This window comes from Verruconis gallopava (genome assembly GCF_000836295.1).
Source record: "Verruconis gallopava strain CBS 43764 unplaced genomic scaffold supercont1.39, whole genome shotgun sequence".
NCBI lineage: Eukaryota > Fungi > Ascomycota > Dothideomycetes > Venturiales > Sympoventuriaceae > Verruconis > Verruconis gallopava.
The window spans coordinates 151,920-176,550 of NW_015622175.1; the positions used below are offsets into that span (position 1 = coordinate 151,920).

Genomic DNA, 24,631 nt, shown 5'->3' on the forward strand with positions numbered 1-24,631 from the left:
AAAAAAAAAAAAAAAAAAAAAAAAAAACTTGGGAAAGACTTTGATGGGAATTCTTGGCGTCATCTTCGGTTTTGAGTATAGCCGAAATGAAGAATCAAGCAACGTTTAAAAATGCAATCTAGACTCTGACAGAGCATTAGCGTCTGCAAGGCTAACGCCATAAGCACAGTAGACTGACCACATCCACATCTCCGTCAATGAGAGCGAGTCGCGGCGCTGATAAGTTGAAGTCGCCGTACTTCCTGTAGTAAGAAAGATCGGGAGAGTCTGGGATCCGGTTGTATTCGCCCGGAGGAAATGCCCAAGTGCACCACTGCTGTGTATAGTCTGCCTGAAGAACCCTAAGGATGAGTGAAGGCCCAGACTTGGACGCAACTTGATACGCCCCTTCTTCGTTACATGTCTCGTAGAGATAGCTTCTGCTGGCTGAGTTCGTGGCGTCTGCGTAGAAGCTCTCTGTCCATGGTCAGCTTGTTGCGTTGAAAAAAAAGCCCTCACGCCAACTCACCATTTTGCGTGCTAAAGCATTCCGTCGTGCCGATAAGATCTGGACTGGGGCAAGCCGATACGACAACCTTCTTCACATAATCTGCGTAGCCACCGAGTCCTGTCCACGGCTCCCCGTTTGTGTAATTCGACAGTGCATAGTCGGTGGCCTTGATCTCAGCCGGGGCGCTATCATCAGTGACATTACCGCAAAACCAGAAGAAATCTTCCGAATCGTATTCAGGATACCAATTCAGCTCCTGCCAGGTATTCGTGGGATAATTCATCGGCCCACCAAGGGGGAAAGCAATCGTCATTGCAAAGTCGCGAATATCTTCCAAGGCGCCAAGTCCGAAGATGTCCTTGACTTTTTGTATCGCCTCCGTCTGCTGGGATTCAATCAAAGCATCAATCTTGTCCACAATGGCGTTAATTCTGGAAATGCAGTCCTGAGGTCCGTACTTCTGGATTGGCGTGTACCACTCCGGATATTCAACCTGAGCATGTATCGTGCCGCTGGAGGCTATTCCGCCCCACAAAAGGCCAGAGTATTCAACAAGGGAGAACGCAGTCTGCGCTCCCGCAAGACTGCCCCCGTACAGGATCCAGGGCGTGTGAGGGGCGTTCAAACTTGCGTTGATGCCCGGGAAAGCCGCGTGCTGGGCAAAGTATGCATTATCCGCAATTGTCTGTTCCGTCGTCAAGAAACGTAGTTCATCGGTGGTACTTGTTTCAAATGGATAGCTCTCGCCATAGTAGCGGTTCTCGAGAATGACTCCCAAGCCATTCGTAGCGTTCATCAAAATCTGAATGATTCCCGTCTGCAAATTCGAAAAGCGACTTTCGCCACTTGTCTCGCCGCCAATGTACAGAAATACAGGCCCCCCAGGTTGATAGTAGGTGTCGTCAAAGAAGTATCGCTGCTTGAACGTGGCGTTCGTGTGCGGGACGTACCGATCAGAGTCCGGGAAATGGTCTACGGGCATATCTATTGTGTGCGCTTCATACGATTCAGGTCGGCCATTGCCGTCCCTACGAGAAATTCTTGCCCATGCCGGCGCTGAACGAACACTGCCGCAGCAAAACAAAAGGGCGAACAGGTAGGCTGCCAAGCTTTGCATTGTGTTTCACCAAGCTCGACAAGCAAAGGCCGAGAGAAGCACGACCTGGGGGGGCTACATCCATCTAAAAAAGGCCCCATGATATTTTTTTTTTTTTTTTCGTCTGCTTGGATCTCCTCGACGGAGTCCTGCGGCACCTGCGATGTAACTAAGATAAGCTCGCCGGCCACATCGAGGGGCGCATGATTTCCCCTCCAGATCAACCCAAGTACGAGCTTCAGCCTTCCAGATTCGCGATGGCGCGGTGACGATCCTCGCCGTCACAGGAAGGTGTCAATACGATCTAGTAGGCATCTCAACGATGTTCCGATCTCACTTGCACCGTATTCGCCCCATGGTTAGACTTAGACCAGCGCCCGAGGGAAGATAACTGGTGATTTTCGGTGTTTATCAAGATCGTCCAAGGAAAGCGAAATACCGCGAGCGAGTGCCAATTGTGCAGCAAGCGAGAATGCGGACACGTCACATTCGTCTCGGAGAGAAATTTAATCTGGAATCACGAGTGCGTCTTTAATTCTGGACGATATTTCCTCGTGCAATGACGCAAATCTAACGCTCCTCGAATTCCCAGTTCGCTATTTTTAGACATGCTTTAACATCCACGAAATTTTCATCTTGATCTGTAGCCTTCTCCAACCAGTCGGCTGTGCCATGTTTGTGGTGTTGCAGTACTTCTGTACAACTGGATGCATATTCAAGGGAGGATCATGCTGAGACTCGGGAGTCTGCCTTTGATTTTCGAGTTACCAAAAGGTTTCCTATGCGGGCCATCTATTAATTGAAACTCGTCCATTGATTGAAATGTGGATTCTAAGATCAAAGCCTGGCACGCGCGCAAACTATGGTCGAATTGTGCCTTCAGCCACGATTTGTTTACGGATGAATCAAGGATAGATCCGGCGATAAGATAGATCAGTGCTTAAGCACGGCAATGCGATCGAATGGGATGTGATTGGGGAGCCTCTCCTCGTATATCATGAGGTACCTTCAGCAAGTCTTAAGTGCTGCTTGTCGGAACCAAGCACTTTTTCAACAGTTTGTATCAGTTGAAAAACACTACATCCACAAGCGAGTCCCGCGTGGGCGAATAATAAGGTATCTGCCGAGAAAAGTTGCGAGCCAACGCAAAGGGTCATTCTTGTTTGTACTTTATGGCCGGTAAGAACGTGGAAAGGTATCCATCGTTAGCTCTGCACCACGCCAAGCAGCAACCATTATCTTTGTATAACTTAGCCTCACCGAGCGGCGGATGATGGCAAAAGCCATTGAGCCTCAAGCAAATTGCAGGACAAGAAGCCGAGCAGTTCCTGTTCGTCAGCCATCCGCAGACACGACTACGGATAGGAGCCGGCATGTAGCCCCCGCGGTGGTGTGTACAAATGGCGGAGGGTTTTGCAGTTGGTTACCCAAAGTTGAAATCTGGGGGTGACTGATTTTTCTCGTGACATCGAATGACATCATTTCAAGTTGAATTCATTAAATGCAGAATACAGTTTGGTTTGTAGGAAATAAAGAGTAGCGACCCTTCAGTTCATGAAGAATGTCGAAATGCTCACCCCCAGACTTGCACCTTCAGCTACTACAGTGAGGATGGATTGAAGAAGCGAAGAGCTTCGTTAAAGGCAGACTTCGTTTACATCTCTCGTCGTGGCATCGGTGCTGTTTCACAATGCGCTTGCAGAAGAGATTATTCTGGGGAACCTGGATTTCGGTTATTTTTTTTTTTTTTTTTTTGTTTAAGATGAGCAGGAAAATATGCTTCCTTTTATATTTGGAAGATCTAAGTTCTATCCAAACGAAGACGATCAATCCGGTCTATTTCGCAATTCTGTTACCGTCTCTTGGTAACGCCATTCCCGTTCACATGCTTATGAGCCGTCCCATTGCTGTTTCCATGGGTATGCGAATGGCCATTGTGCTCTTGGTCGTGATCGTGGTCATGATCGTGATTGTCCTCTGGCTCTGGGCTTGACCTCGCGCTTACACTCGGGGAAATGAACTCCTCCTCGAAGTCATCTTTGGATTCTTTGGGCACAAAGCGTATCCTAACACGCCGCGCGCCTCTGACCTTCTCGCCTATTCGCGTCCGGACAGCGTCCTCCACGCTGCGTGTTTGCGCAACATTCCAGCTCTTGGGCACGGCCAGTTCCACCTCGAGGAGATAACTCTGCCCAGCCTTGATGCCCTGCACACGTCGAACCTCCACAACTTCCGGTAGTCGCAGAGCGTCAAGCGCTTTGGTCGTGGCACGATGTACCTTGTCCTTGATTTCGGAATCAACGCCTGCGTCTGCGAGCTCGACTAACGATGTATACGTGTTCGCCCAGCCTGCGCGGACGACAAGCCATGAAATCAGCAGGCCGCCAACTGCATCGGCACCCGCAAAAGTGGGGAAGATGTTGGACACGGCGATGGAGACGAGAGCTGCAATTCCGGTGAGGGAGTCGACGCGGTGGTGGACGGCGTTCGATTCGAGGACGGAGGATTTGCGCTCTTTGGCGACCTTCATGGCTGCGTTTTTCTCAAATTAGTACATTGTCCGCTTTCTGCATGCCCGGCTAGATTCTGAAACGTACTCGCTCTGTAGAGCCATTCCTTGACGAGCACGCTCCCTCCCGCTAGCCACGCTGCCTGTATATTCGGAATCTGGTGATCATGACCGTGCGAGTGGCCCGCCCCGATATGTTCCATGATCTCTGCAAAGGCGGGAAGGTATAGATGGCACAGTTCCAGAGCAGAGCTCCAGCCCATGAGCACGCCGCCTACGAGCAGCAGCGAAGAGACGCCTAACGAGCCCAACGACTCGAATTTGCCGTAACCCAGGGGGAAACGTTCGGTAGCGGGCTTTAGGGCCCACGCCACGGTGGCCAAGGTCAGGAAGTCAGATACCAGATCTGTGAGGCTGTGCACGGCATCGGCAGTCAACGCTGGAGAAGTTGAAGTCCCAGGGTTAGCTTATTGCACGGATGAACGGTTGTGTATGTCTGGCCTAGGGTCCGTATCAACAGGTCGACGTACCTTGAGAATGGAAGACATAGCCTCCAATACCTTTACCGATGGCCATGCCTAGATTCACGTACAGGCCTATTCGGGTGATGCGCACGCCGGCGTCGTTCTTGTCCGTCGACGTGAGATAGGTGGTGTCGTGGTGATGATGGTGGCCACCGCCATGATGCGAATGGCCGGCATGGCTCCTGGTCTGGACTCTGGTTGCGGACATTGCAGATGGAAACCGTGGCGAAAAAGCGACCGATATCAGGGCGACGGAAGGTCTTGAGGTGGTCCAAGGCGCGACGAGAGCGGCATTACATGTACTGCTGTTGCGACTTCCAGTTGAGTTTGTGGTGAAACGCTGGGTCCGGAAGTTCCGAGCAAGCAGTACGCGTCGCTGCTGAGCTGCACCAGGAAAAGAGGACGGCGTCGAGACCTGAACCGTCGACGACGCTGGCGGTGACAATGATGTACAACGATCCCAGGCCACGCCCCTGAGCGTCAGCTGGCGCACGACACGCAATGGCAGCGGGGACAGACGCGGCGAGCTGCAGCAGCGACCGCGTGCTGCTGGCAACATAAAGGGTAGCAAAAAGTCTAATGAAGGCGTGGGCGGCCCGGGGGATCGACTGGATTTTTCGTTCACATTGTCGAGGGTTTGCGAAAAGTCAAAGCCGGTAAGTGATGCTTTGTTGGGTTCTCGTCCCACACAGCAGGGCCGACAGCGCAGGTGGTGCCGTGATCAAGAGAGACCGACGCAAGAGATGGAGCCGGTGCCGGTGGACCCTCTAGTCGGGGCCCTCGCGACTCGCGAAGACCCCCCAAGACTCCCTACGAGACCCCCCTAAGAGTCCCCACGGGAACCCCCTACAAGCCCCTGCGAGGCCCCGACGAACCGCCCAAGCCCCAGGCCCTCTGGCCGACCTCCCGTCTCATCCCACGCGCAGAGTGCCTCTGCACAATCCTCCTGCCACAGAACTGTCTCGCGCTCTAGCCTCCACCCGAGACATGCGAGCGGACACGCAATGGCGATGCTGCAGAAGCCTCTGCCACCGACGTTGGCGCGCGACCGCGGCGCCATTGCTTGCGCACGTTCGCATTGATGCCCAGCCTGGCTGTGCGACGACACCGCGTATGCTATGACGACATCCAGGGCGTCACGTCCGTTTCGCGCGTCGTTCGCATCGCCGTATGCCTTTGGTGCCTCCACCGAAGCGAGTCGGACAGGAGCTGATGGGAAAGAGGCAAAGATTTCATTAACGGGGACCATGGGGGCACGCCATCATGCAAATCCTTTCGTTTCGTCACAGTGCTCGTCCTGACGACAATCACCAGGTCCCATTTCCACGTACCTGGATCCGCAAGCAGCGCTCGGCAAGAGGGCACGCTCCCAGAGCCACGACCGCAATCACGACCGAAAGCACGCCCACGCGAGCGGAATGCAACCGTCGTCGTCTCCGTCGGCCGCGATGGACACTGCCTGGACGAGCAGAGCTGGCCGGCGGACGGCCGCGCGCTGCCCAAAGGCCAGTGGCCGCACACCGGCGTGGCCACGGGTCTGCGCGCCAAAACGCGCCGCCCATCGCTCGCTGAGGATCGACCGTAGGCGCTGAACCATTGGCCCATGCGCATCCTCGTCATCTCCGACTGGTTCAGCCTTGCCCAGCAGCCAACGTCCCGTTGCTTTCGCTTGCTCATGCGTCCACGGCTGCATGCTGTGTGTTGCCTGCCTTTTGACGCCCGCAAGGCTAAAATGAGGCTTTCCATTCTGACCAAGGCCAGAGGCATTTAAACGCGCCCGCCGTGCGGGAAGGATTCTGCTTTGTTTCAATTCGACCCAGAGACGACCGCTTTTGCGGCTTCTCTTTGGCTGGCCATTCTTCACCTAGGTACGGCCCATCTTCGCTCATCATGGAGCGTCGTCTGAGCCTTGTCTGTGGCTCTGAAGCTGCTGTCATGGATCTTTGATGTCTTTGTGCTGCGGTAAACCCATTGAGCAACCGATCGAGCGCTGTGATCAAATCAAACTTTGCCGTTGTTAGACCACTGCTCTATTTCGTACTCTCCACATTGGTCTTGTCTGCTACCCCATCCCGTTTCATTGGAGACCGTCCTCACTGCGTCTTCACACTGCCCTGCGTGGTCGTTTTTTTTGCTCTCCACTCTACGCCCTCAGCTTAGGAAAACGCCTCTTTGAATCCTTCAGCGCCATCTCGTTTCGCACCGTCGTGGTCTCTCCAACATCGATCGGATCTGCCTCATTTCTCCACTGTGAAAAACAACGTTTGCTTTCTCTATCGTGGCTCATGCTGTTCTTCAGGCGAGCGCTAAGTTTGCCGACCCAATAAATATCACGGCTCTGCCCACTACCATTGTCGGGCAGATGTCCAGGCTCTCCGCACTGCACTAGTCACTTGGAATATTCCAAGGGCCACATCAGCCCGGGGACGAACACAGCTGGACAGAATAGCCACGGCACTCACCAGACATAATGCCAAAGGACCAGCGGCAGCCGTCGTCCTATTATCGGTACGATGCATTGCAAAGATCGGCAGACCAGTCGATTACTCATCGTCAAACTTCCATATGGACAGCTGAGGATGATGAGACACTGATAGCGGCCCGCGCACAAGGCATGAACTGGCAGCCGATCGCAGATACCCACTTTCCAAACAAGTCTGGAAACGCGTGTCGAAAAAGGCATGAACGGCTGATGGAGAAACGAAACACCGAAGACTGGGACGGGGTCAACTTTGAGCGATTGGCAGTCGCATATATGGCCGCTAGGGAGGAGATGTGGAGCATCCTCGCCGCGCGGCTTGGAGATAAGTGGACCAACATCGAGGCAAAAGTGAGTTCTTCAGATTCGTATTCGTCTTGCCTTGTTGCTGATCTTGGCCGGCTGCAGTGCATGGAGAAGGGAATCAAGAACATCTCAGCAGCGTTCAAGGCGGCCAAGCGGAAGGAGCGAGGTATGCGCATCACTCCCCGCCACGACTACGACCCGGATTCGGGCTTTGGTGGCTCTGACACGGACGCTGAATACGAGTTAGACTTGGTTTCTACCAGAGCGTCAGGCAGTTCAACCGTCGACGAGCCAGCTAGATTCGTTCCCCAAACAACGACGACGACGACGACGACGAGGACGGCGGCGTCGGGCTTGTTGGCGTCTACAAGTCCATCCCACATCGCCTCAGCCAGCCCTTCTTTGATGACTTCAGCAAGTCCCTCGCTTATGGTGTCCACAAGCCCTTCACTTAACAACTCACATGGCTCTTCCATGGGCTCTTCCATGGGCTCTTCTATAGTCTCATCATTGGGGTCCTCCATGGGCTCATCAATGGGCTCATCGATGGGATCTTCCATGGGATCTTCAATGGGCTCTTCAATGGGCTCTTCAATGGGCTCTTCAATGGGCTCTTCAATGGGCTCTTCAATGGGCTCATCTATGGGCTCCTCTATGGGCTCCTCTATGGGCTCCTCCATGGGCTCGTCAGTTGGCACCTCCATGATTGCTTCCAGTGCACAGTATATGCAGAACTATTCTCAGCAGAGATATCACTCCATACCAATACAGCATATGCCAGATCAAGGGTTGATGATCCGTGGACCACCGATGCACGCAGATGCACATGGGCGCAACATGAGCATACATGCCATGCTCTCACCTAGCCCTCCGGGTGACGATGACGAAGAAGGATGAAGCTTAGACACGAGGAAGAAAAATTCAGCGATAATTTTTTTCCAGAGAATTAAAATTTGGGAGGCTATAGCGATTGATATCGACGTCGAATATATCACACATTCTTTTTGTCTTCGGTTCTGATCGACACACTCCTTCGACAGCGGCATTATTTGCAAAACTTTAGAAAGATATGTGCATAGGCTACATGCGCAGGTATCGGCGGATCTTGTGGCCTAGGAGCGGCATTTTGCAACGGATCAATGGCTTCCGTATTTGTACTGCATTCAGTTCCGTCGATGATACCAGCTGCTTTGGATACGACGAGTTTTACCTTATTACGATCAGGTCTATTTTTCTCAGCTACATTCACAATGATAACATCTCAACGATTTTGAACGACATCACAACTCCGTACGGACAGTTTGTCATTCTGCAAGTAGCCATAGTACTTCTGCGTAGTGACCTTGTACAGTGCACTTGAGAAAAGCAACAACGCCACAAGCCAGCGTCACCGTAGCCTACACCATGCACGATCCTTCCGCAACAAGCGCCGTGCCTCTCAATTTCCACAACTCTCAGCCAGTCAGTTACCACGCAGCTAGGACGAAGAGGGAAAAGAGGAAAATGAAAAATTAGCCCAACGCCCAACCTCCTCCCCTTTGCGGCATGTCGAAGCTTCCGGCACACGCGCGCTCTTCTGAAACTGGTGCTTTAGCCGCCGAGAGGGCGTCGGCAGGAATCTGGCGTCCAGCACGGTGAGCTTTATTTGCGAAACCCTGCATTCCGGGACGAGACGAGAAGAGAAGAGGCTGATGGTCTTCCCATCATCCTGGGTCGTTGACTACGGGGGCTTGTGGACGCCGCAGCACCTTTTCACGCCCGTGGAGGCTTGAGGTCCGCATGTGGGATGTGTGCCTTGGTCCTGGAGAGAGCGACTGAGGACCAACGGACTTGCATGCGGACATGGGATAGACTGCCGTGAACTGGAGAATGCAGATATGGCTGTTGTTTGCATGCCAAAGCCACCACAGCGTGGTAACTGGCGTCAGACAGCTCTTGGAATCGAAATGATCCAAGCGTAAAAGGCATGCTCTGAGAGCAGACTCCGGGATTATCGTAGGCGTTTTTGAACGTGCATCAGATTTACGTGGAGACGCGCATTACTTACAGATGGAAATATATACATACGTACATCCATACATATAAATATATAAATATATCTGTGTGTACATGTACGTATGGATATGGTCTACTATAGTTGTAGAGATGGTGTTCTTTGCTAACTAGGAACCGGCAGTGAAAGCTAGCAGATTGTTGCATGGAACGCCTCGTCGTCCATAGGAAAACACCAAATTGTGGACCGCACTTTTCGCAGTCTTCTTTTTTCAGTCCACGTTAGGCCCATCGACGGCCAAAGCCAGCGCATGAATGCTGACAGTAGGCAGAATTCGCTAGATGTTATCGATACCTCGCTCCTCGAAGCGCTAACACTAAGCTTCTTCCAGCTTGGCGCGTGAATCTCTATGACGATTGGAGGTCGTCGCGAAGAAATTGTGCGATAGAACTGGCAACCAGCACACATTGCGTTCGTGGTTGGATGCAGCGAGACACAAGATCGCTGCCTCTTGAGTGCGTTCGTTTCATTATGATTCTTGCCACTCGCACAACATTGGTAAAGAGCCAGGGCTAAGTGGGTTCAAGCAGGACGCAGCTCCAAGCAAAGTGAGCCACGGCGGGAGAAACTGTCTTGCGGAGCAATGCCATTGATGCGAATTCCTTACACAGATCCGCTCCCAGCTCCACGCATCATCCCTCCTTCCGCCAGTACCGTGAGCGGTGCCATTGCCGCTTTTTCCGAGTTTCTCAGCAGTCGCTCGTCAGGTTCGCCGACCTCAGCGTCGAATACGGTGCTGCTCTCCGGCGCTGGCATTTCGGTTGCCAGCGGGCTGGCCGACTACCGGGGAACAAATGGCACATACACCCTCAACAAATCATACAGGCCTATCTACTACAACGAATTCACCTCTCATCACGCAGCAAGAAGGAGGTACTGGGCACGCAGCTATCTGGGTTGGCCGAATCTCGTAAGGGCAAAGCCAAATGCGACGCACTACGCTGTTCGGGACCTTGGGAAGCTCGGCATTGTCAAGCAGGTGATTACACAGAATGTGGATTCTTTCCACCCCGCAGCGCACCCGGATCTGCCCACGATCGAACTGCACGGCTACTTGAGAGCTACGGTGTGCCTCTCGTGCCGCAAGGAGTATGACAGAGAGCAATTTCAGGATCAGCTCTCAAGGCTCAATCCTTCATGGCATGAGTTTCTGCAGGAAATGCTCGATTCGGGCGCGCTGGCTACGGAGGACCCGCAAGTGCGCAAAGCACGAGGACTGAGGACGAATCCAGACGGCGACGTGGACGTGCCAAACGTAGATTATACTACATTCCGGTACCCCGCTTGTCCAACGTGCTTGAATTCACCGCCCAAGCTTCCCGACGGGTCGATCGGCAGAGTCGAGGTCGACAAGGACGGCGCATGGGCGCCGCCGTCCAACGCTGGCATCCTGAAGCCTGCCGTAGTCATGTTCGGCGAATCGATACCGGCTGCAGTGAAGACCGCGACAGAGTCTGCCATCGATCGAGCGTCGAGACTCTTGGTCGTGGGAAGCAGTCTGGCCACGTACTCCGCTTGGAGACTCGTGAAGAGAGCAAAAGAGCAGGGGTTGGCAATAGCAATTCTTAACTTGGGCGGAGTGCGCGGTGAAGAGCATTTTTTCGCAGACGTGCCCGCAGGAAACACCGGAAGATATGCTGTGAGAGCCAACGAGCATTCCGATCATGTGCTTCCGCACGTGGTCAAGATCTTAGAGGAGTTGAACGATATCCATACACGCAGCCAAAGAAGTGTGAGGGCAGCTTAAGTCATTTACATAGAATAGGTTCACCCGTCACTTCTAAGCACGCTATCTCGTATCCTGTGCTTCTGCTCACGCCTGACCAAAAGTGCTCTCCGCTTCTGATTTTCTTGTTTTCTCTTCTTGCCCGTACTTTTGGCACATCGCCATCTTCGGAGTGCGAGTCGGCTACACGAGTGGTCTTGACGCTTTCGTGCCGTCGATGGCGTTAAAAGCCCTTTGGCATCCGTCATCGAGCCTCTCCTTGAGATGAGCAAACGCGCAGCTACCAGCAGATCATGATATGAAGTATATGAATTTGCACACTGCACGTGTCGATTGACCGATGGGCAATGGCCTTGGGACCAGAAGCCATGAAGATCGACAGATACGTGGGAATCCTTCGGGATCACGCGTCAGCATTTCATAAGCCTCCCGTGGGAATCGTGACGTCCCGAAGTGTTTCCACTTGCAGCTTCGAGTTAAGTCAAACTCGAGAGCCGTCCTTGCCGCTCACGACAAGTTTTTTCTGCTCACAAAATTGCGGACGGAGGGCTTGAGGTATCCAGATTATATTCAGCAAAGTTTAGGGTAAAATTTAAACTAGGCGGATGCTTACTCGTCTACAATTGATCCACTATGCTTCGTACTGGGCATTTGCTTTTCCTCCCAAGGAGTCACAGCACGCAAATTCTGGTCTATGATGCATTCTTCTCGAAACCTCACCGTCAGAATGTTCTCCTTTCGCGGAAGTCTTGTTTTAATCATGGGCAGTTTTCATCGTTTATCGTCTCTGCTCCTAGTTATCGAGGCGAAAAGCTTTATGCATTCAGAATCACGATGCGGTCAAAAATACTGCACTTAAAAGTGCTAGCTTCACCACAAAATACTTGGGTTCACAATACGTAAGAAGTCAGTATGTCTACTTTGAATCAACACCATGAGAAAGATTAGTTTTTGTGGGATGAAGAGAAAGGCCAAGTGGCTGGTTATGAATAGAACTAGTCATTCGTAACGGCTTATGTTACAACGGTTGGGTCTGGATGTGAAAAGTCCTCAAAAGCCTGCACACAGATGGGAATAGTGAACAGCAGGTTCTCGTTGAGTCAATGGCACCACAAAATCGCCCCATTCCATGTTCGGGTTGCGACCGATTCTCTGCAAGAGATTCGATCTGTAAACATTAGAATAAATTTCGTACGCTATATACAACAGAAAGGCTCACCCTCGATCCTGCATACCCAAACACCAGGAATGAATGCCAAAAAAGAACCAAATCCGATCATTACACAACAACGTCGGCAACTTCGGGAGCAAGACCGTCGGTCACTTCAGGAACGACACCGTCCGTGACGCTCGGGATCAAGCTTGGCGACACATCGTTCACGACACCCCGCTTGATGACCACATCGGCGACTGCAGGAACCACACCGTCGACGACTTCAGGAACCACACCGCCGACAACCGAACTAACAACGCCTCGCTTCTTGACCACGACGTTGCCGACCTCTGGGACGAGACCATCTTCAACAGCGGGCACCACGCCATCCGTGACGCTTGGGATCAGGCTCGGAGAGACGTCGGTGACGACGCCTCGCTTGATCACAACATTTCCAACCGCTGGAGCCACGCCATTGGTTACCTCGGGGACGACTCCGTCAACGACCCCCTCGACAGCCCCACGCTTCTTGATGACGACGTCGCCGACGGCGGGAACGACGCCGTTCAGGACTTCTGGAACGACGCCGTCGACGACACCCGGGACGACCGTCGAGACGACGCCTCGGCGTCCACGCTTGATGACGACTTTGCCGACGGCCGGCACGACGCCGTCGACGACCTCTGGTACGATGCCCTGGGTGACGCCAGGCACCACTTCGCTGACGACGCCGCGCTTGGTGTTCTGAGGGACGACGGCGGTGGCCACGTCGGGCACGGCCTCGCCGAGCACGTCCGTGAGCACGGGGCTAACTGTTTCGCCAACGACGGGGAGCACGTTGTCGACGACGTCAGTCCCCGGTATGCCGAGCAGCGGAGCGGCGGAGACGTAGACGGCCGAGGCCAGGATGGTTGCAATGGCGTACTTCATCGTGATCCGAGTGGGAAGGCCGTTTCTGCGCAAAAAGGAGTGACTTGAGTGAGTTATTTGCTTCGACAAAAGAATGTGTGGGCGACGGTGGAGGCGACGGCCGAAAGTGAATGACGAAGAAGAGATGGAGGACTCCCTTGGTGGAGCGCAGGATCCAAGAGCTTCTTATAGCATTTTCTGCTCGGTGTTGATCTTCTTCTCCCTCTCCCTCTCTGCAATTCCTATCCTCCATGCTCTTGTCATGAGCTACATGGTAAGGGTGCGGGTCCGCAGTTCAACATTTCCCAATCCGTAGCTGACTCTCATCTCGCACGCTGTCAATTCTGCACTAGCCACGCAGAAGAATATGACGACCAGGATCGGTCCTGGGCCGCCTTGATACAATGTGTTCGAATTGTCATGTACGCGAAAGAGAGATCGTCGTGAGATCTGCTGGATGGTGGTCCGGCCCCCTCCACCCCTGATCCGATAGTCTCGAGAGTGCCATGACTCAAGTGGACCGACTGAAGAAAACGTTTGCAGCCTCGACTTTGTGGGGTCCACGCGAGCGGCAAGCACGTTCTTGTTGTTGTTGACTTGAAACGGCGAATCTCTCTTGCAGCAGTGAACGTTGCATCACCTCCTCAGCCGACTACAGTCTCTAACGCGGACCAGTGTCTGTCTCTCTTACTCCAGAATGCCATGCGAGCTCAAGTGGAATCAACATCCAGCAGGGTTCCCCTTCTCCTTGAGAGCGATCCACGCAGCTGAGGAGGATGTTCGCAGGGATGCTTGTCCCGGCTAGTGTAGTGATAACTTCCCAAACCATCACGTCTTAGACCATTTTGGGCCGACAAAAGTCAACATACTTTGGCATTTCTGTCCAAAATGCGCAGAAACATTCCGATGCACATGTTCACGTCGAAACGGGGACGTAGTGTCGTCAAACGCACCAAGTGTGGCTGCTGGGAAATCACGCCGCGCACGTGCTTTGCTTGCGCCTACGTTATTGTCCTAACGACTCGCCATCGATAGTCTTTCAACGGTCTGACTTTTGAGCTACGTCGTTCTTGGTCACGAGCTCAACGACACGAAGAAATTAAGCTTCGACCCAGTTCGCGTTTGCGCATTTCAATCTTACCAACGCTTTTTTGTTCAACTTTGTACGCTTTTCAACGGCCCTAGCGCTGCGCGCAAGCTGCCTGTCCACGCTTCCGATTATGTGCTTGACGAGGATGATCATGATCTCCTCTGTCCATGGTACCAAGTCGACACTTCGCTCACCCTGAGATCAGCTGCTAGTGGAAATCTCGGACAGGCCAACTTACCATACGGGTCATTCGTGTAAATGGTCTCGTCTACATCCTGGATTGTCATGGCCCAGCGTCTTTCCGCGTTTGAACACATCTATCCCAGACAAGGCCTCGGCTTTGACGAAGTGACGTCTGGAAGCTTTCTTTCTATACATTAGCGGGGAGCCATCGTTTCATTGCGTAGTATTGCTTCGTGTGTCGACTCAGTCCTTGTCTTTGCGGCTTGACTCTTGAGCACACACAGGTCACCTACTGCTCAAATGATGTCTTTTGGGGAATTTCGGAATTTTGCCCAGTACAAGCAGGGAAAGAATAGGAATGGACGTCTGGATAGTTGCGAGCGCTAATTGTGAAACTCAACCCCTTCTGTTCGTCTACGCATTGGGCAGAGTTGCACGTACGATTACGAATTTCCCATCAAGTTGTTTGGATGCACGTATCAAGCGTCGAGGTTCCCTAAAGCGACTGTGTTCATGTCTCTTCTGCGGAATGAGCAGCATCAGGTCAATCTAGTTGCTTCAAAACGAAATGGGTGCGATGATCACCGTACTCGCAATCTAAGGAGCCGCAACATTAGCTACGCACGCTACGCTGTTGCGGGACAGCCCACTTTCACCAGATCACCCTTCCAGCTCCCCTTGAGCATTATCTCAGCTAATCCTGGAGCACCCGTTGGTGCAAGCAGCGTTATAATAAACGACCCTAGACTAGGCTAGATATTCTAATTGAAATTTTGGACACGACTGCAGTATGTACACACGCACAGTCCTCCTAAAAGATTGGGCGAGAGTTATAAATCTATCCATCCAGCTCATGGAAATGTAGTCAAAGAATTGGCATAGCTGCAAGAGCGGTGTAGGGCGTCATCACACATTGTTTCACCACCGGATATTGCTCACACACCAGCCTAAGTTACCGATATCTTTGCTGCCGGCGCTCTCCCTCGACTGTATGTTGATTTCTTTTTGCGGGAGTCTGGCCCTTTGCAGGCGCCAATGGAGTCAATTTGGGGCAAGCACGAAGTAACCCGAGTGACTGATACCGGCCTTGTCTAAGTTTATGCTGAACAGCACACTACTCGACCGCTCAGAAAGCAACAGAGCCCCTTGATCACATTGCGGGAGATCGCCTGGACGCGGCACGTACTCGAACGTTTGAAATAAAAAGGGCTTGTTCCCCCACAGGTCACAAAATCTCCTGGGTTCCAGGTTAAATCCTCCTCGAGCCACCGAGCCACAAAACGACCGTTGCGAATTCCTTCTCGTCAACCCGTCGGTGTTCGAGTCACTGCCTTCTCCGTCCCATGAGCTCGAAAGATGTCTCGGATTCCTGGCAATAATATATGCAAACAGCTGGCGTTTCGCTCCTAAGTTAAGCTGGGCCAGGTGGAATGCAATCATGACCTTTATCGTACGAGTCGACCCTCTACGCGGTGGAATACAGGTCAAAAATTGTGCTTGCACTCATTGTCTCCAATGTCATGCATCGAAGCCAGTGTCGACACTCTCTTTGATCCTTTGCGATGTTTTGCATCATACACTTGATAAGTCATCACGAGTCTTGGGAGTTTGTCTGCATCAGAAGAAGATAAAGAACAAAAAAGGACGATGCTTGCCTCTATGTCTAGATATGGCCAAGTCACAGCAATATACATTACTTTGACATTCCCAAATAAGATTCAGAGATGCGAGCCTTTTCCGCAGTCGATAAGTACTCAGGAGTGATCTGAACATTCTCTATGATTTTGACCCAATTGATGGATAGCTTTTAAAGCTCGTTCGAGGTGATGTGATATACTTTTGCGTAAACTACGATGAAGGCACCACGAAGTTAGATCCGCACGTGAAGATAGGAAGGAGGACCAGATGGTATGTCAACATACGCGCCATCAAAATTGGTCGCAAAACTTCCTTTGTGATTTGTTTTTAGTAGGGACTTCCAAGCTCAATCTGGGTGAGGCGGCACGATAAATCAAACTTTTAGAATCTTGACAAGGAAACAATAAACTCGAGTTGTCAATACTCTTTCGGTCTAGGGCCCCCTCATGTTCGAAGAAGTGGAGGTAATTTCTAGAGGCTTTTTGATGCTTCTCTTTCCTCTACAGGTATCATCCCTATTCATCATCGCCGAAACCAAGGCGCGTCGATGCACATTTTCATGTATGCTTAACTCTTCAATCAAGTACGTGACTTTAAGCAATAAAAGAACCTCGTCAGGCTGTCTCTGAAACATATCGTAGAGTTCATTCCTAGCCCAAACATCATACCCGTGTCATTCTGCTGTTCGAACTCCAAATCAGTCCTGCCAGAAAGGAAAAAAAAAAAAATAAAAACGCCATTCACCATGAATTCTCGTCCGTTTTGATAGCCCACAGCTATGATCATCGAAAGTAGGATCGAATGGAAATTGGTCCTTATAGGTCCTCCAAACCCAGATCTTTGGTAGCCTTCATGTAAGTATCCCAGTCAGTGAGTGCACCCAAGGCACGCCGCTGATGTGCGTTTACCATCGTCAGGGCTAGAACGTAACTTGCTAGACAGACGTATTAGCCAATATTTAGCCTGAAACCATGAACAATGAAAAAACTCACCGTTAACCCAGCCGAAGCCCTCTTTAGCTACACCCTTGAAATCTGCACCCTGATTCCCATACTCCGCCTCTACTTTGTGGGGGTCTGACTTGCGCGTAACGTCGTACTTTTCTACCACCACCCCGTTGTAGTCAACGAAGGCCTTCGTCACCATAAAAAGCCACTTATAGCACAAGCGTTGGCATTCTTCTTCAAAGCCGTAGCGCTGAAGACCAATCCACGCGAGCATCTGCTGAGGGGCCCAGCCGTACGGATAATCCCATTGACGGTTTGGACGGTCGAGGCCTACGCGACCTCTGCTTTCTTCCGTTCCTGAGAGCAGGCCACCAAATGCTTCGAGTTTAGGCAACGCTTCAGCTACAATGACTGCTGCCTGCCGGGGTGTTGCGGCCCCAGACCACATTGGCCAGAACGTAGTCGCACACTCGTACGTCGTCTGCTCCCTTTTAACGGTGTCGTAGTCAAAGTACATGCCCTTCTCTTCATTCCATAGGTATTTATCCATCAAAATACGGCGTTTTCGAGCCCGTCGCTCCCACTCAGCCGAGCGCTCCACGTGCCCGGGTCTCTGGTTCTTCGAAAGCCAGTGGTCCGGAATAGGGAGCTTGTCATTAAACATGGTGCGGATGGCACGTGCAATGTCACACTCGTATTTGTACAGAAGCGAATTCAGATCAACAGTTGCGAGATTGGCAGCAACACCTTCGAGGCGGTATGACGTATCGTGACCCGACTCACGGACGGCACGGTCATGCATGAAGTACTCGTCCAAATCAGGTTCCAGTACGCGACGATGATTATAGGCATCGACAAACTCCTTGAAAGTCATATTGTGCTTCCTGGCGTAAGGGGTTAGGATATGGGTAAAGTGGGATGCCTCCGTTTCAGGAGGGACGCCAACGCCGCCCGGACGGTACCTGGAGAGACCGGTGGTAGGGTCATAGCGAGGAGGGCTCATCCAAACGCTGTAGTATTCTTTGATGGCAGCATAGATGGCCTCCCGGAAAAAGTCAAGTGAACCGGGCTCGTGCTTGATACGTTCGTAACACCGCAGTGCCATATCCGTCAAAAATGGTGGTTGAGATCGGCAGAGATAGTACGTCCGATTGGCGTTGAGAATCTTTCCATAGTGACGAATGCAGAAGCAGAAATGTTGCACCATGGATTTGACCAGGTCAACACGGTCGTCAATAAGCAGCCCGAGCGTCTCCATGTAGCTGTCCCAACCGTACAGCTCATTGAAGCGGCCGCCGGGTACGACAAAAGGCAGGCCTTCTAGAGTCTTTTCTCCGTTCTCATCCACCTTCTCCTCCATCGCAACAGCAAGCAAGCCCGGGGCGTCATTCAAGTCACGAACATACTCCTCATCGTCGGGAACCTCAGCCAACCACTGCACGTCAAGCCTTAGGCCGGGTTGTTGCTTGGCAATCTTGGAATAGTACTCGTACTGCTCAGGGGCACCGCGAGGTATATAAATCCTCGGTCTGGGATCGGAAGTCCAATCTTTAGGATCCCGAGCTACCTGGCCGATGTTGCGTCCGTCGATAACTCGTGTTAGGCCAGGCCAGAACTCGAATTGCACAAGCCGTCTCAGGCGACTGACAGGATTCTCTATCAAGCGCTCCTCATCGAGTAAGATGGTCTTGCGGCCATGCTCTTTGGCAAGAGTGAGTTCCTGAAGCAAGTTACTAAGCCTGTATGTGCCCCGCAGGTCGAAGCGGTTGTAGCCGCCCGACGCAGCCGTACCAATCGACAGAACTTTTGGGCCCATGTCCTCAATGGTAATCTGCATATTCTGGTCCGTGTCTTCCCTCGCCAGCAGCCTTTGTAGTGTTTCCTCGACAGGGATCATGAATTTGCGCGGCTGCGAGCCTCGCTCATCGTGAGAGCCGCGGCGGGCGGGCTGTTTGTAGTCGGTGCCAAGCCATTCTGATCCAAGGTCGGCCGATGATATGACCTGCATACATGAAGGACTCAGTTAGAGCGAACAATACCTTCCAAGGCCGCTGTGCAGGTGTGCAGAGGATCACGGGGCCGATGCGGCAGGTTTGAGACTTACGGAAGAGTAAGTGCGAACTCTGTCTTTCTTTGTGTGAGACTCGCCGTAGTAAATGTGGGCGGCGGACAGAGGATCAAGATTCAAGGTCGACTTGCGGCGAAGCTTGGAGCCATCCGGGCTGCGAGTATTGTTGCTGGCGGTTTGCACATTGGTGGTTCCCGATTTCTGCGAGCTCATCTGCTGGCTTCGCTTCTTTTCTTCGTCAAGAGAGCAGTGACGCAGTTATTTTGTTGGGGAATGGATCTCTTTTCTTGAAGTATGGGCGGTCGCAGGATTCTTTGTCCGGGGCAATGTTCTTGGAAGCAAATAAAAAATAAAGTTAGGACAGATTCGTTGCAGGGTGGCGATCAATGCAAAATGTCCGGTTTGTTCAGTTACAAAGGGCGGGAGCTAGGGACCACGCGTGACGTGGCGATTAATAAGAAGCACAGAGCGGTGGCGCGAAGGCAGTGTCAGTGGAGAAGGTGGTGGTGGTTGTGGTTCTAGTGTGGGCGAGGACGAGGATGAGGATGAAGACGATGACGATGTTGATTGACGATAAGGCGAGCAACGAGGACGATTGTCGAGGTGTACTCCGGTATAGATCTGCTCAGGATGTACGACAGGACGCAGGCAAAGCAACACGAAGAGGTCGAGGAGCGAGGTTTGTAGCTGCTACTGGGAGGTGAGGGAGGGGAGGAAGAGGAAGAGGAACAAGAGCAAGAGCAAGACGCTGGTAGTCACGGCGATGATGTAGTCAGGACTCGACCAGAAAGAGCGACCCACACCAAAGTTTGAAGCAACGCCGCTCTCGCCTGCCCACTTTGTACGTTGGCTGGTACGGACAATCTGAACAGGAACGACGACAGGAGGGAGTGAAAAGAAAAAAAAATCCTCAGCACAGTCGCCACCTGACGAAGGTCCCTTCTCCGAAAGTGCATTGCACTCTTCCATGCCGCCTCCGCATCGTGCACAATTGGCTCTGGAGCGAAAAGTAATAAAGCGTGTTCGTGTGGGCTGGTCGACATCACGGCGCATGGCCAAAGTCTGGGTCCCTGGCCAAGCGCGACCAATGGCGCTGCCCGCCCGCGGCCTGGGTCTCGTGAGGCTGGACCCTGCAGCGCCGCAGCGGCCGTTGTTTGCTCGCAACCAGCTCCGCTCCGTGGCCCCCGACAGAAAGCTTGTTGCGGTTCGCAGACAAGACTCCCGGAATGCTTCGACGGCGTCCCAACAGCAGCAGCCAGTGGAGCGGACGTTGGCTTCAGACGTGCTACGTGGAGGCTCCTGGTCGTCTGTCAAGCCAGCTTATCTTGCATCTCCAGCCTTGCCTGGCGAAGAACAAGAAAGACCAAGGAATCCCGCACCCCTCCCGATGTCGGCCGCCGTCGTCCACCCACCACGACGGAGAGGCAGCCGCGACCCAAGAAGACGAAAGACGCAACCGGCTGCCATTGGGCCAGTCACCGCCACGAGTGGTCAGCAGGAAGCATCACAAGAGCCCCCGACACTGCCTGGCAACTTCCCGCGCAAAAAGACGGTCAAGGAAGCAACCACCGCCCCCACCACGACGCCGCGCACCTCCTTCCGCACGGGGCACACCACGCTGCCACTCTGCTTTGCGGTCTTGTGCCCGCCGGAAGCCGCTGTGCTGGCCTATGACGACACGCCGTCCTTTCAGCCCAGACTTTCAAACTGTAGATGCAGGCCACGAGTCAAGCGGGCTGCTCATTGTCTGTCGTCTCTTACCTCCGCGGCACTGAATGCATACCGCAAGGTGGGAACCAAGAGCGAGAGCGTACCACCGCGTTGACTCGGCCATTTTCGTCTGCATTCTCCTGCCCCGGCCTGTCGAACCGGTCTGCCAAATCGTCAGATCACGTGTCTGTCGTTCACCGCGTTTCACTCTGCTTTGATTGTGATCTTGTTCCTTGTGAGATGCCGTCGTATTTCATGTCTATTTGTCCGCGCATTCAAGTGTCGATCTATGAGTTTGTCTACGGCCCAAAACAAAAACTCCTGCGTTGCAATGCCCGTCCGAGGAAGAAGACCATCAGAGTGCTTTTGGAGGGTGCATGTCGACATAGGCTGCAATGCACACAAAAAGGCCATGTTTGACCGTTGTGCCGCCAGTGCCCTAGCCTATTCCTACAATCTGTGCCCCACGCACCACTACGTATATGTATATATATGTGTGTCTGTCTCTGTGAAAACATGAATATATATAATATCGTAGACGTCTGCAAGCGTCGAGCTCTTATGTATCAATCCTCGCATCGCGTTCATCCAACCACGAGCACGTCCGAGGACGAGAAAATAATGCCACGCTCAAGTCTTCTTCTTTCCAAACACCTTGGGCTCGCCAATATTCTTCCCTCTTAGATACACCTTGAGCACGCGCTCCATGTCGCTTAGAATCTTCTCGTTGGGCGCTGCAGTGCCTCGCTCGAAGTCAGCCACCACGGTAGGCGTCTGATTGATTTTGGTCGCTAGATCCTTCTGTGTCATCGGCTGGCCCTTGTCATTCTTGGCCTCGGCGCGCGCCTTCTTGATCGCGTTGCCCACTTCCGTGCCCACTGTCTTGGGCTTTATGATATCGTCTGAACGGTCTACCTTTGTCAGGTGCTGTCCCTCCACACCTTTGTTCTAGGGTTTTTTCTTCGTCAGCCTACCGTCCAGGCGTCGCCGAAGGCATGTACGAAATAGAAGAAAGCCTGCCTACCTGGTTCGCTGTCGTGAATTTCTTCTCTGTGATGATGGGAGCGCCCGTGCGACGAGCTGCATTGAGAGCAGCCTCTCCTTTGATAACCTTCTCTTTTGGAGCAGAAGGTCCGCCACGGACCCTGCTTCCAATCTTAGTCACGGAGTCCCAGTCGTCGGACATTTTGATCGGGATGTTGTGTGATTGATATGTGCTGTTGACGAAAATGCCAGCGAAGGTATTGCAGGGCTGAATTTGTGAGATGTGCTAAGAGGCTGCCTTATCACGTCTTAGGCCCTCCAAAATAAAAGTGTGTAGGAAAGGGATATCGGGAACTGGTTGCTTGTCAAGTGCGCAATAGTTGAACTATATATGAGTCGGACTTAAGGCAAAGACGCTTGAATGATGTGTTCGCTGAAAGCTTTGGGCAGCCAGCGGTATCCCGATTTGATAGAAGCCTATCGAAAGGTGGCGATGCATTTCTTGCCTTAGGCATCAACTCGCGTTAGGTGCGGCGTGTATCCGATTTATGTCCGGATCTGTCTTCTGTAAAGTTACATAAACACTTCGTAATAGTCAGCTTAATGGACAAGACAAGCGGGAGAAATGTAAACGAAGTAAACAAAGAAAAAAGGACTTGTATTTTCCCGGTCTTTTCAAACATCTGGACCTTATGTGGCTGTCTTATCGTGCGATAACACGCCACGGAATGACAGGATAGATGGCCAATGCCTCTGTGCACTTACAGAAGCATTATTCGGTTTTGCATTTAATGCTCACTCTTCAGCCGCTTCTGCCTACATTTCATTACTTCTAAGCTTCTATGAATCATAAATATTCGTGGCCAATGCGCCTGGATATCTCGTCGTTTTAGCTCCCTGAATTTCTTGCTTGACTTAGGGGTTTATCAGACACGGCTCGTTTTCTTTCCTCCTTTCATAAGCTTTTGAGAAAGACTCGCAATCTCATGTGTAACATGATTTTTCAATTCCTTCTTCTTCTTCTTCTCCTACCTTGAAATACTTCCCGTCCAGATGTTACAATTAGTTGTTCCCCGATCTTGACTCAGAGCTGACCCAATGATATGTTATCAACATCATCACCAGCATGTTCCTCGCCGTATTCAGACGTTCCTGCTCAGTGAGTGAAGAGCTTGTCGCCAGCCTGAACCTCTTCACCACTCTTTTAAAAGTTTCGTCCCTCTTTAGCCACCTATTATCGGGAAAAACCAGTCCCATGACCTCTGCAAGCCCGGCCAAAGTTGTCGCAACAACATGTGATTTAGACGTACTTGTGCGAAGTATCATCAATGCTGCGTCGAGATAAACGTCTCGGATAGGTTTGACATAGTCGACTTCAATCCTGCACTGCTCGGTGAAGAGACCCTGGAGTGCATAGATGTGATCCCGAGGATCTTGGCACATGGAATCTTTCCATGAAAATAGAGCAATCTCAGGAAGAATTGGCGTGGAGATATTACGCAGAGCTATTGAGTCCAGGGCCAACAAGGGCTGCGGGGCGTGGGACCTGTTCATGAGATTTGTGTATTGGCTCCACTCTATACTCTTGTTTCCATGAAAAATCATGATGCTATTTGCAGAAAGCACTTCTTGTACAATCCAAAGACGTGTCCAGTATTCCGCAGAGTACGTGGCTTCGAGCTGAGAAACATCCCATGGTCCAGAGTCATCTTCACGCTCAGCAACATCGGAGTTCGTCGCGTGGGCCATGTCGGCCTCACCCAACCAGATCAAGACCTTCGCCGCTGTCTTGTAGATGTTCCCCATTATCTGCACTTGGCGGTTGCGTTCTGCTACATTCTCCTGATCGATACATACCTGATCAATCCAAATGTAGTCATGAGGATGACGCTTTGCGAAGATATGAAGAAACTGCAGCAGATTACGTCGAACTGAAAAGCGCCTACCACCTAGAAGGATATCGTACATCGGAGCTGGTTTCCCCCAAGTGTATGACAAGGCATAGTAAGACGGTGCTGCGGATAATTCAAAGTCGTAGAGATGAAAACTTAGCAAGTCACCAGAGGTGTCAGGGCGCAACAGGCGGATCTGTCTAGTCGAATCTTCCAAAAGCTGATACCGGTACTGGATAGAGAACGCAGCCGTAGACGTCTGCGACGCAGAGAAGGCCATTGCTATTCGAGTTTAGTCGGAGTGTTTATCATTTGTGCCTGAGAAGGGGAAACTCCAGATTAGACGTCCAATTGAGCGCCTCATCCGTTCACTCGAAGACATGATTGGCCAAGACTCGATCCGTGAAAGTCTACATTAGAGTGCTGAACGGAGTACGAATGTTCGAGACATCTGAGCCCAGCGCAGTGCTAAAATTTGCAAAGACACACAGTTGCAACCAAGATCAGCTATTCGTGCAAGGTTACAAAGAGGGAAATCCGGACAGGGGAATCAACAGCAACAGCACGGAGACGTGCTGAGCTGTTATGAATTGGCCGCTTACACTTTGCGGCTCTATGCGTCAGAAGAATAGTACTAGGACGCATCAACATGATGTTACGTGAACTGTTCCACATCCACGCCCGATGCTCATGCTAACCACGCGTCTACTTCAAGGTTTGCAGCATTATAGAACTGGCTCGACACTGCGGCTGCGCGTTGCAACAAGCACACGAATATTTCCTCGACTGCGTGCTCTGCCCCTGCGCTATGCGAGGAGCCAAGACGCGCTCCAATTGAGTACGTAAGCTTCAGAACAGAGATGCTGCAAGTTAC

At 52.0% G+C, this 24,631-nt stretch overlaps 10 protein-coding genes across 12 annotated transcripts in view; 3 read left to right on the forward strand and 7 right to left on the reverse strand.

Moving 5' to 3' along the window:
- The window catches only part of PV09_08318 (uncharacterized protein), a gene marked incomplete at its 5' end in the record, with an annotated part of 2,117 nt that extends 510 nt beyond the window's left edge, over positions 1-1,607 (reverse strand). Inside the window, 2 exons of the mRNA XM_016362192.1 lie at positions 182-456; positions 509-1,607. Of these exons, the coding sequence (XP_016210009.1) occupies positions 182-456; positions 509-1,607 (1,374 nt within the window). The remainder of the gene's footprint in view (positions 1-181; positions 457-508) is intronic.
- A 1,715-nt stretch (positions 1,608-3,322) lies between these two features.
- On the reverse strand, positions 3,323-5,328 carry PV09_08319 (uncharacterized protein). Its single transcript, XM_016362193.1, has 3 exons — positions 4,626-5,328; positions 4,184-4,534; positions 3,323-4,118 (listed from the first exon to the last, which is right to left on the reverse strand). The coding sequence occupies exons 1-3, from the start codon at positions 5,176-5,178 to the stop codon at positions 3,439-3,441; spliced, it is 1,584 nt and encodes a 527-aa protein (XP_016210010.1). The 5' UTR covers positions 5,179-5,328; the 3' UTR covers positions 3,323-3,438.
- Positions 5,329-6,006: 678 nt separating this feature from the next.
- PV09_08320 (uncharacterized protein) lies at positions 6,007-6,312 on the reverse strand (the record flags this gene model as incomplete). The annotated part of the gene is made up of 1 exon (XM_016362194.1): positions 6,007-6,312. One exon carries the CDS (start codon positions 6,310-6,312, stop codon positions 6,007-6,009), a length of 306 nt encoding a protein of 101 aa, XP_016210011.1.
- PV09_08321 lies at positions 6,069-8,903 on the forward strand (the record flags this gene model as incomplete). Of its 2 annotated transcripts, XM_016362196.1 has the most annotated exons (3): positions 6,069-7,449; positions 7,507-7,570; positions 7,652-8,301. In XM_016362196.1, the coding sequence occupies exons 1-3, from the start codon at positions 7,090-7,092 to the stop codon at positions 8,299-8,301; spliced, it is 1,074 nt and encodes a 357-aa protein (XP_016210013.1). In that variant the 5' UTR covers positions 6,069-7,089. The 2 variants fall into 2 exon arrangements, with proteins under 2 accessions (XP_016210013.1, XP_016210012.1); XM_016362195.1 differs by having other exon boundaries at positions 7,507-8,903.
- Positions 8,904-9,824: 921 nt separating this feature from the next.
- On the forward strand, positions 9,825-11,280 carry PV09_08322 (uncharacterized protein). The gene is made up of 2 exons (XM_016362197.1): positions 9,825-9,912; positions 9,988-11,280. Exon 2 carries the CDS (start codon positions 10,041-10,043, stop codon positions 11,202-11,204), a length of 1,164 nt encoding a protein of 387 aa, XP_016210014.1. The 5' UTR covers positions 9,825-9,912; positions 9,988-10,040; the 3' UTR covers positions 11,205-11,280.
- Positions 11,281-12,200: 920 nt separating this feature from the next.
- On the reverse strand, positions 12,201-13,396 carry PV09_08323 (uncharacterized protein). Its single transcript, XM_016362198.1, has 2 exons — positions 12,403-13,396; positions 12,201-12,351 (listed from the first exon to the last, which is right to left on the reverse strand). Exon 1 carries the CDS (start codon positions 13,264-13,266, stop codon positions 12,463-12,465), a length of 804 nt encoding a protein of 267 aa, XP_016210015.1. The 5' UTR covers positions 13,267-13,396; the 3' UTR covers positions 12,201-12,351; positions 12,403-12,462.
- Positions 13,397-16,479: 3,083 nt separating this feature from the next.
- On the reverse strand, positions 16,480-20,051 carry PV09_08324. 2 transcript variants are annotated; one of them, XM_016362200.1, is made up of 4 exons: positions 19,208-20,051; positions 17,149-19,105; positions 16,901-17,090; positions 16,480-16,837 (listed from the first exon to the last, which is right to left on the reverse strand). In XM_016362200.1, the coding sequence occupies exons 1-3, from the start codon at positions 19,382-19,384 to the stop codon at positions 16,972-16,974; spliced, it is 2,253 nt and encodes a 750-aa protein (XP_016210017.1). In that variant the 5' UTR covers positions 19,385-20,051; the 3' UTR covers positions 16,480-16,837; positions 16,901-16,971. The 2 variants fall into 2 exon arrangements, with proteins under 2 accessions (XP_016210017.1, XP_016210016.1); XM_016362199.1 differs by having other exon boundaries at positions 16,480-17,090.
- An 87-nt stretch (positions 20,052-20,138) lies between these two features.
- Positions 20,139-20,996, forward strand: PV09_08325 (uncharacterized protein; the record flags this gene model as incomplete). Its single annotated transcript, XM_016362201.1, has 1 exon — positions 20,139-20,996. The coding sequence occupies one exon, from the start codon at positions 20,139-20,141 to the stop codon at positions 20,994-20,996; it is 858 nt and encodes a 285-aa protein (XP_016210018.1).
- A 74-nt stretch (positions 20,997-21,070) lies between these two features.
- On the reverse strand, positions 21,071-22,517 carry PV09_08326 (uncharacterized protein). Its single transcript, XM_016362202.1, has 2 exons — positions 21,906-22,517; positions 21,071-21,829 (listed from the first exon to the last, which is right to left on the reverse strand). The coding sequence occupies exons 1-2, from the start codon at positions 22,065-22,067 to the stop codon at positions 21,512-21,514; spliced, it is 480 nt and encodes a 159-aa protein (XP_016210019.1). The 5' UTR covers positions 22,068-22,517; the 3' UTR covers positions 21,071-21,511.
- A 281-nt stretch (positions 22,518-22,798) lies between these two features.
- Positions 22,799-24,037, reverse strand: PV09_08327 (uncharacterized protein; the record flags this gene model as incomplete). Its single annotated transcript, XM_016362203.1, has 1 exon — positions 22,799-24,037. The coding sequence occupies one exon, from the start codon at positions 24,035-24,037 to the stop codon at positions 22,928-22,930; it is 1,110 nt and encodes a 369-aa protein (XP_016210020.1). The 3' UTR covers positions 22,799-22,927.
- Positions 24,038-24,631: the final 594 nt, after the last annotated feature.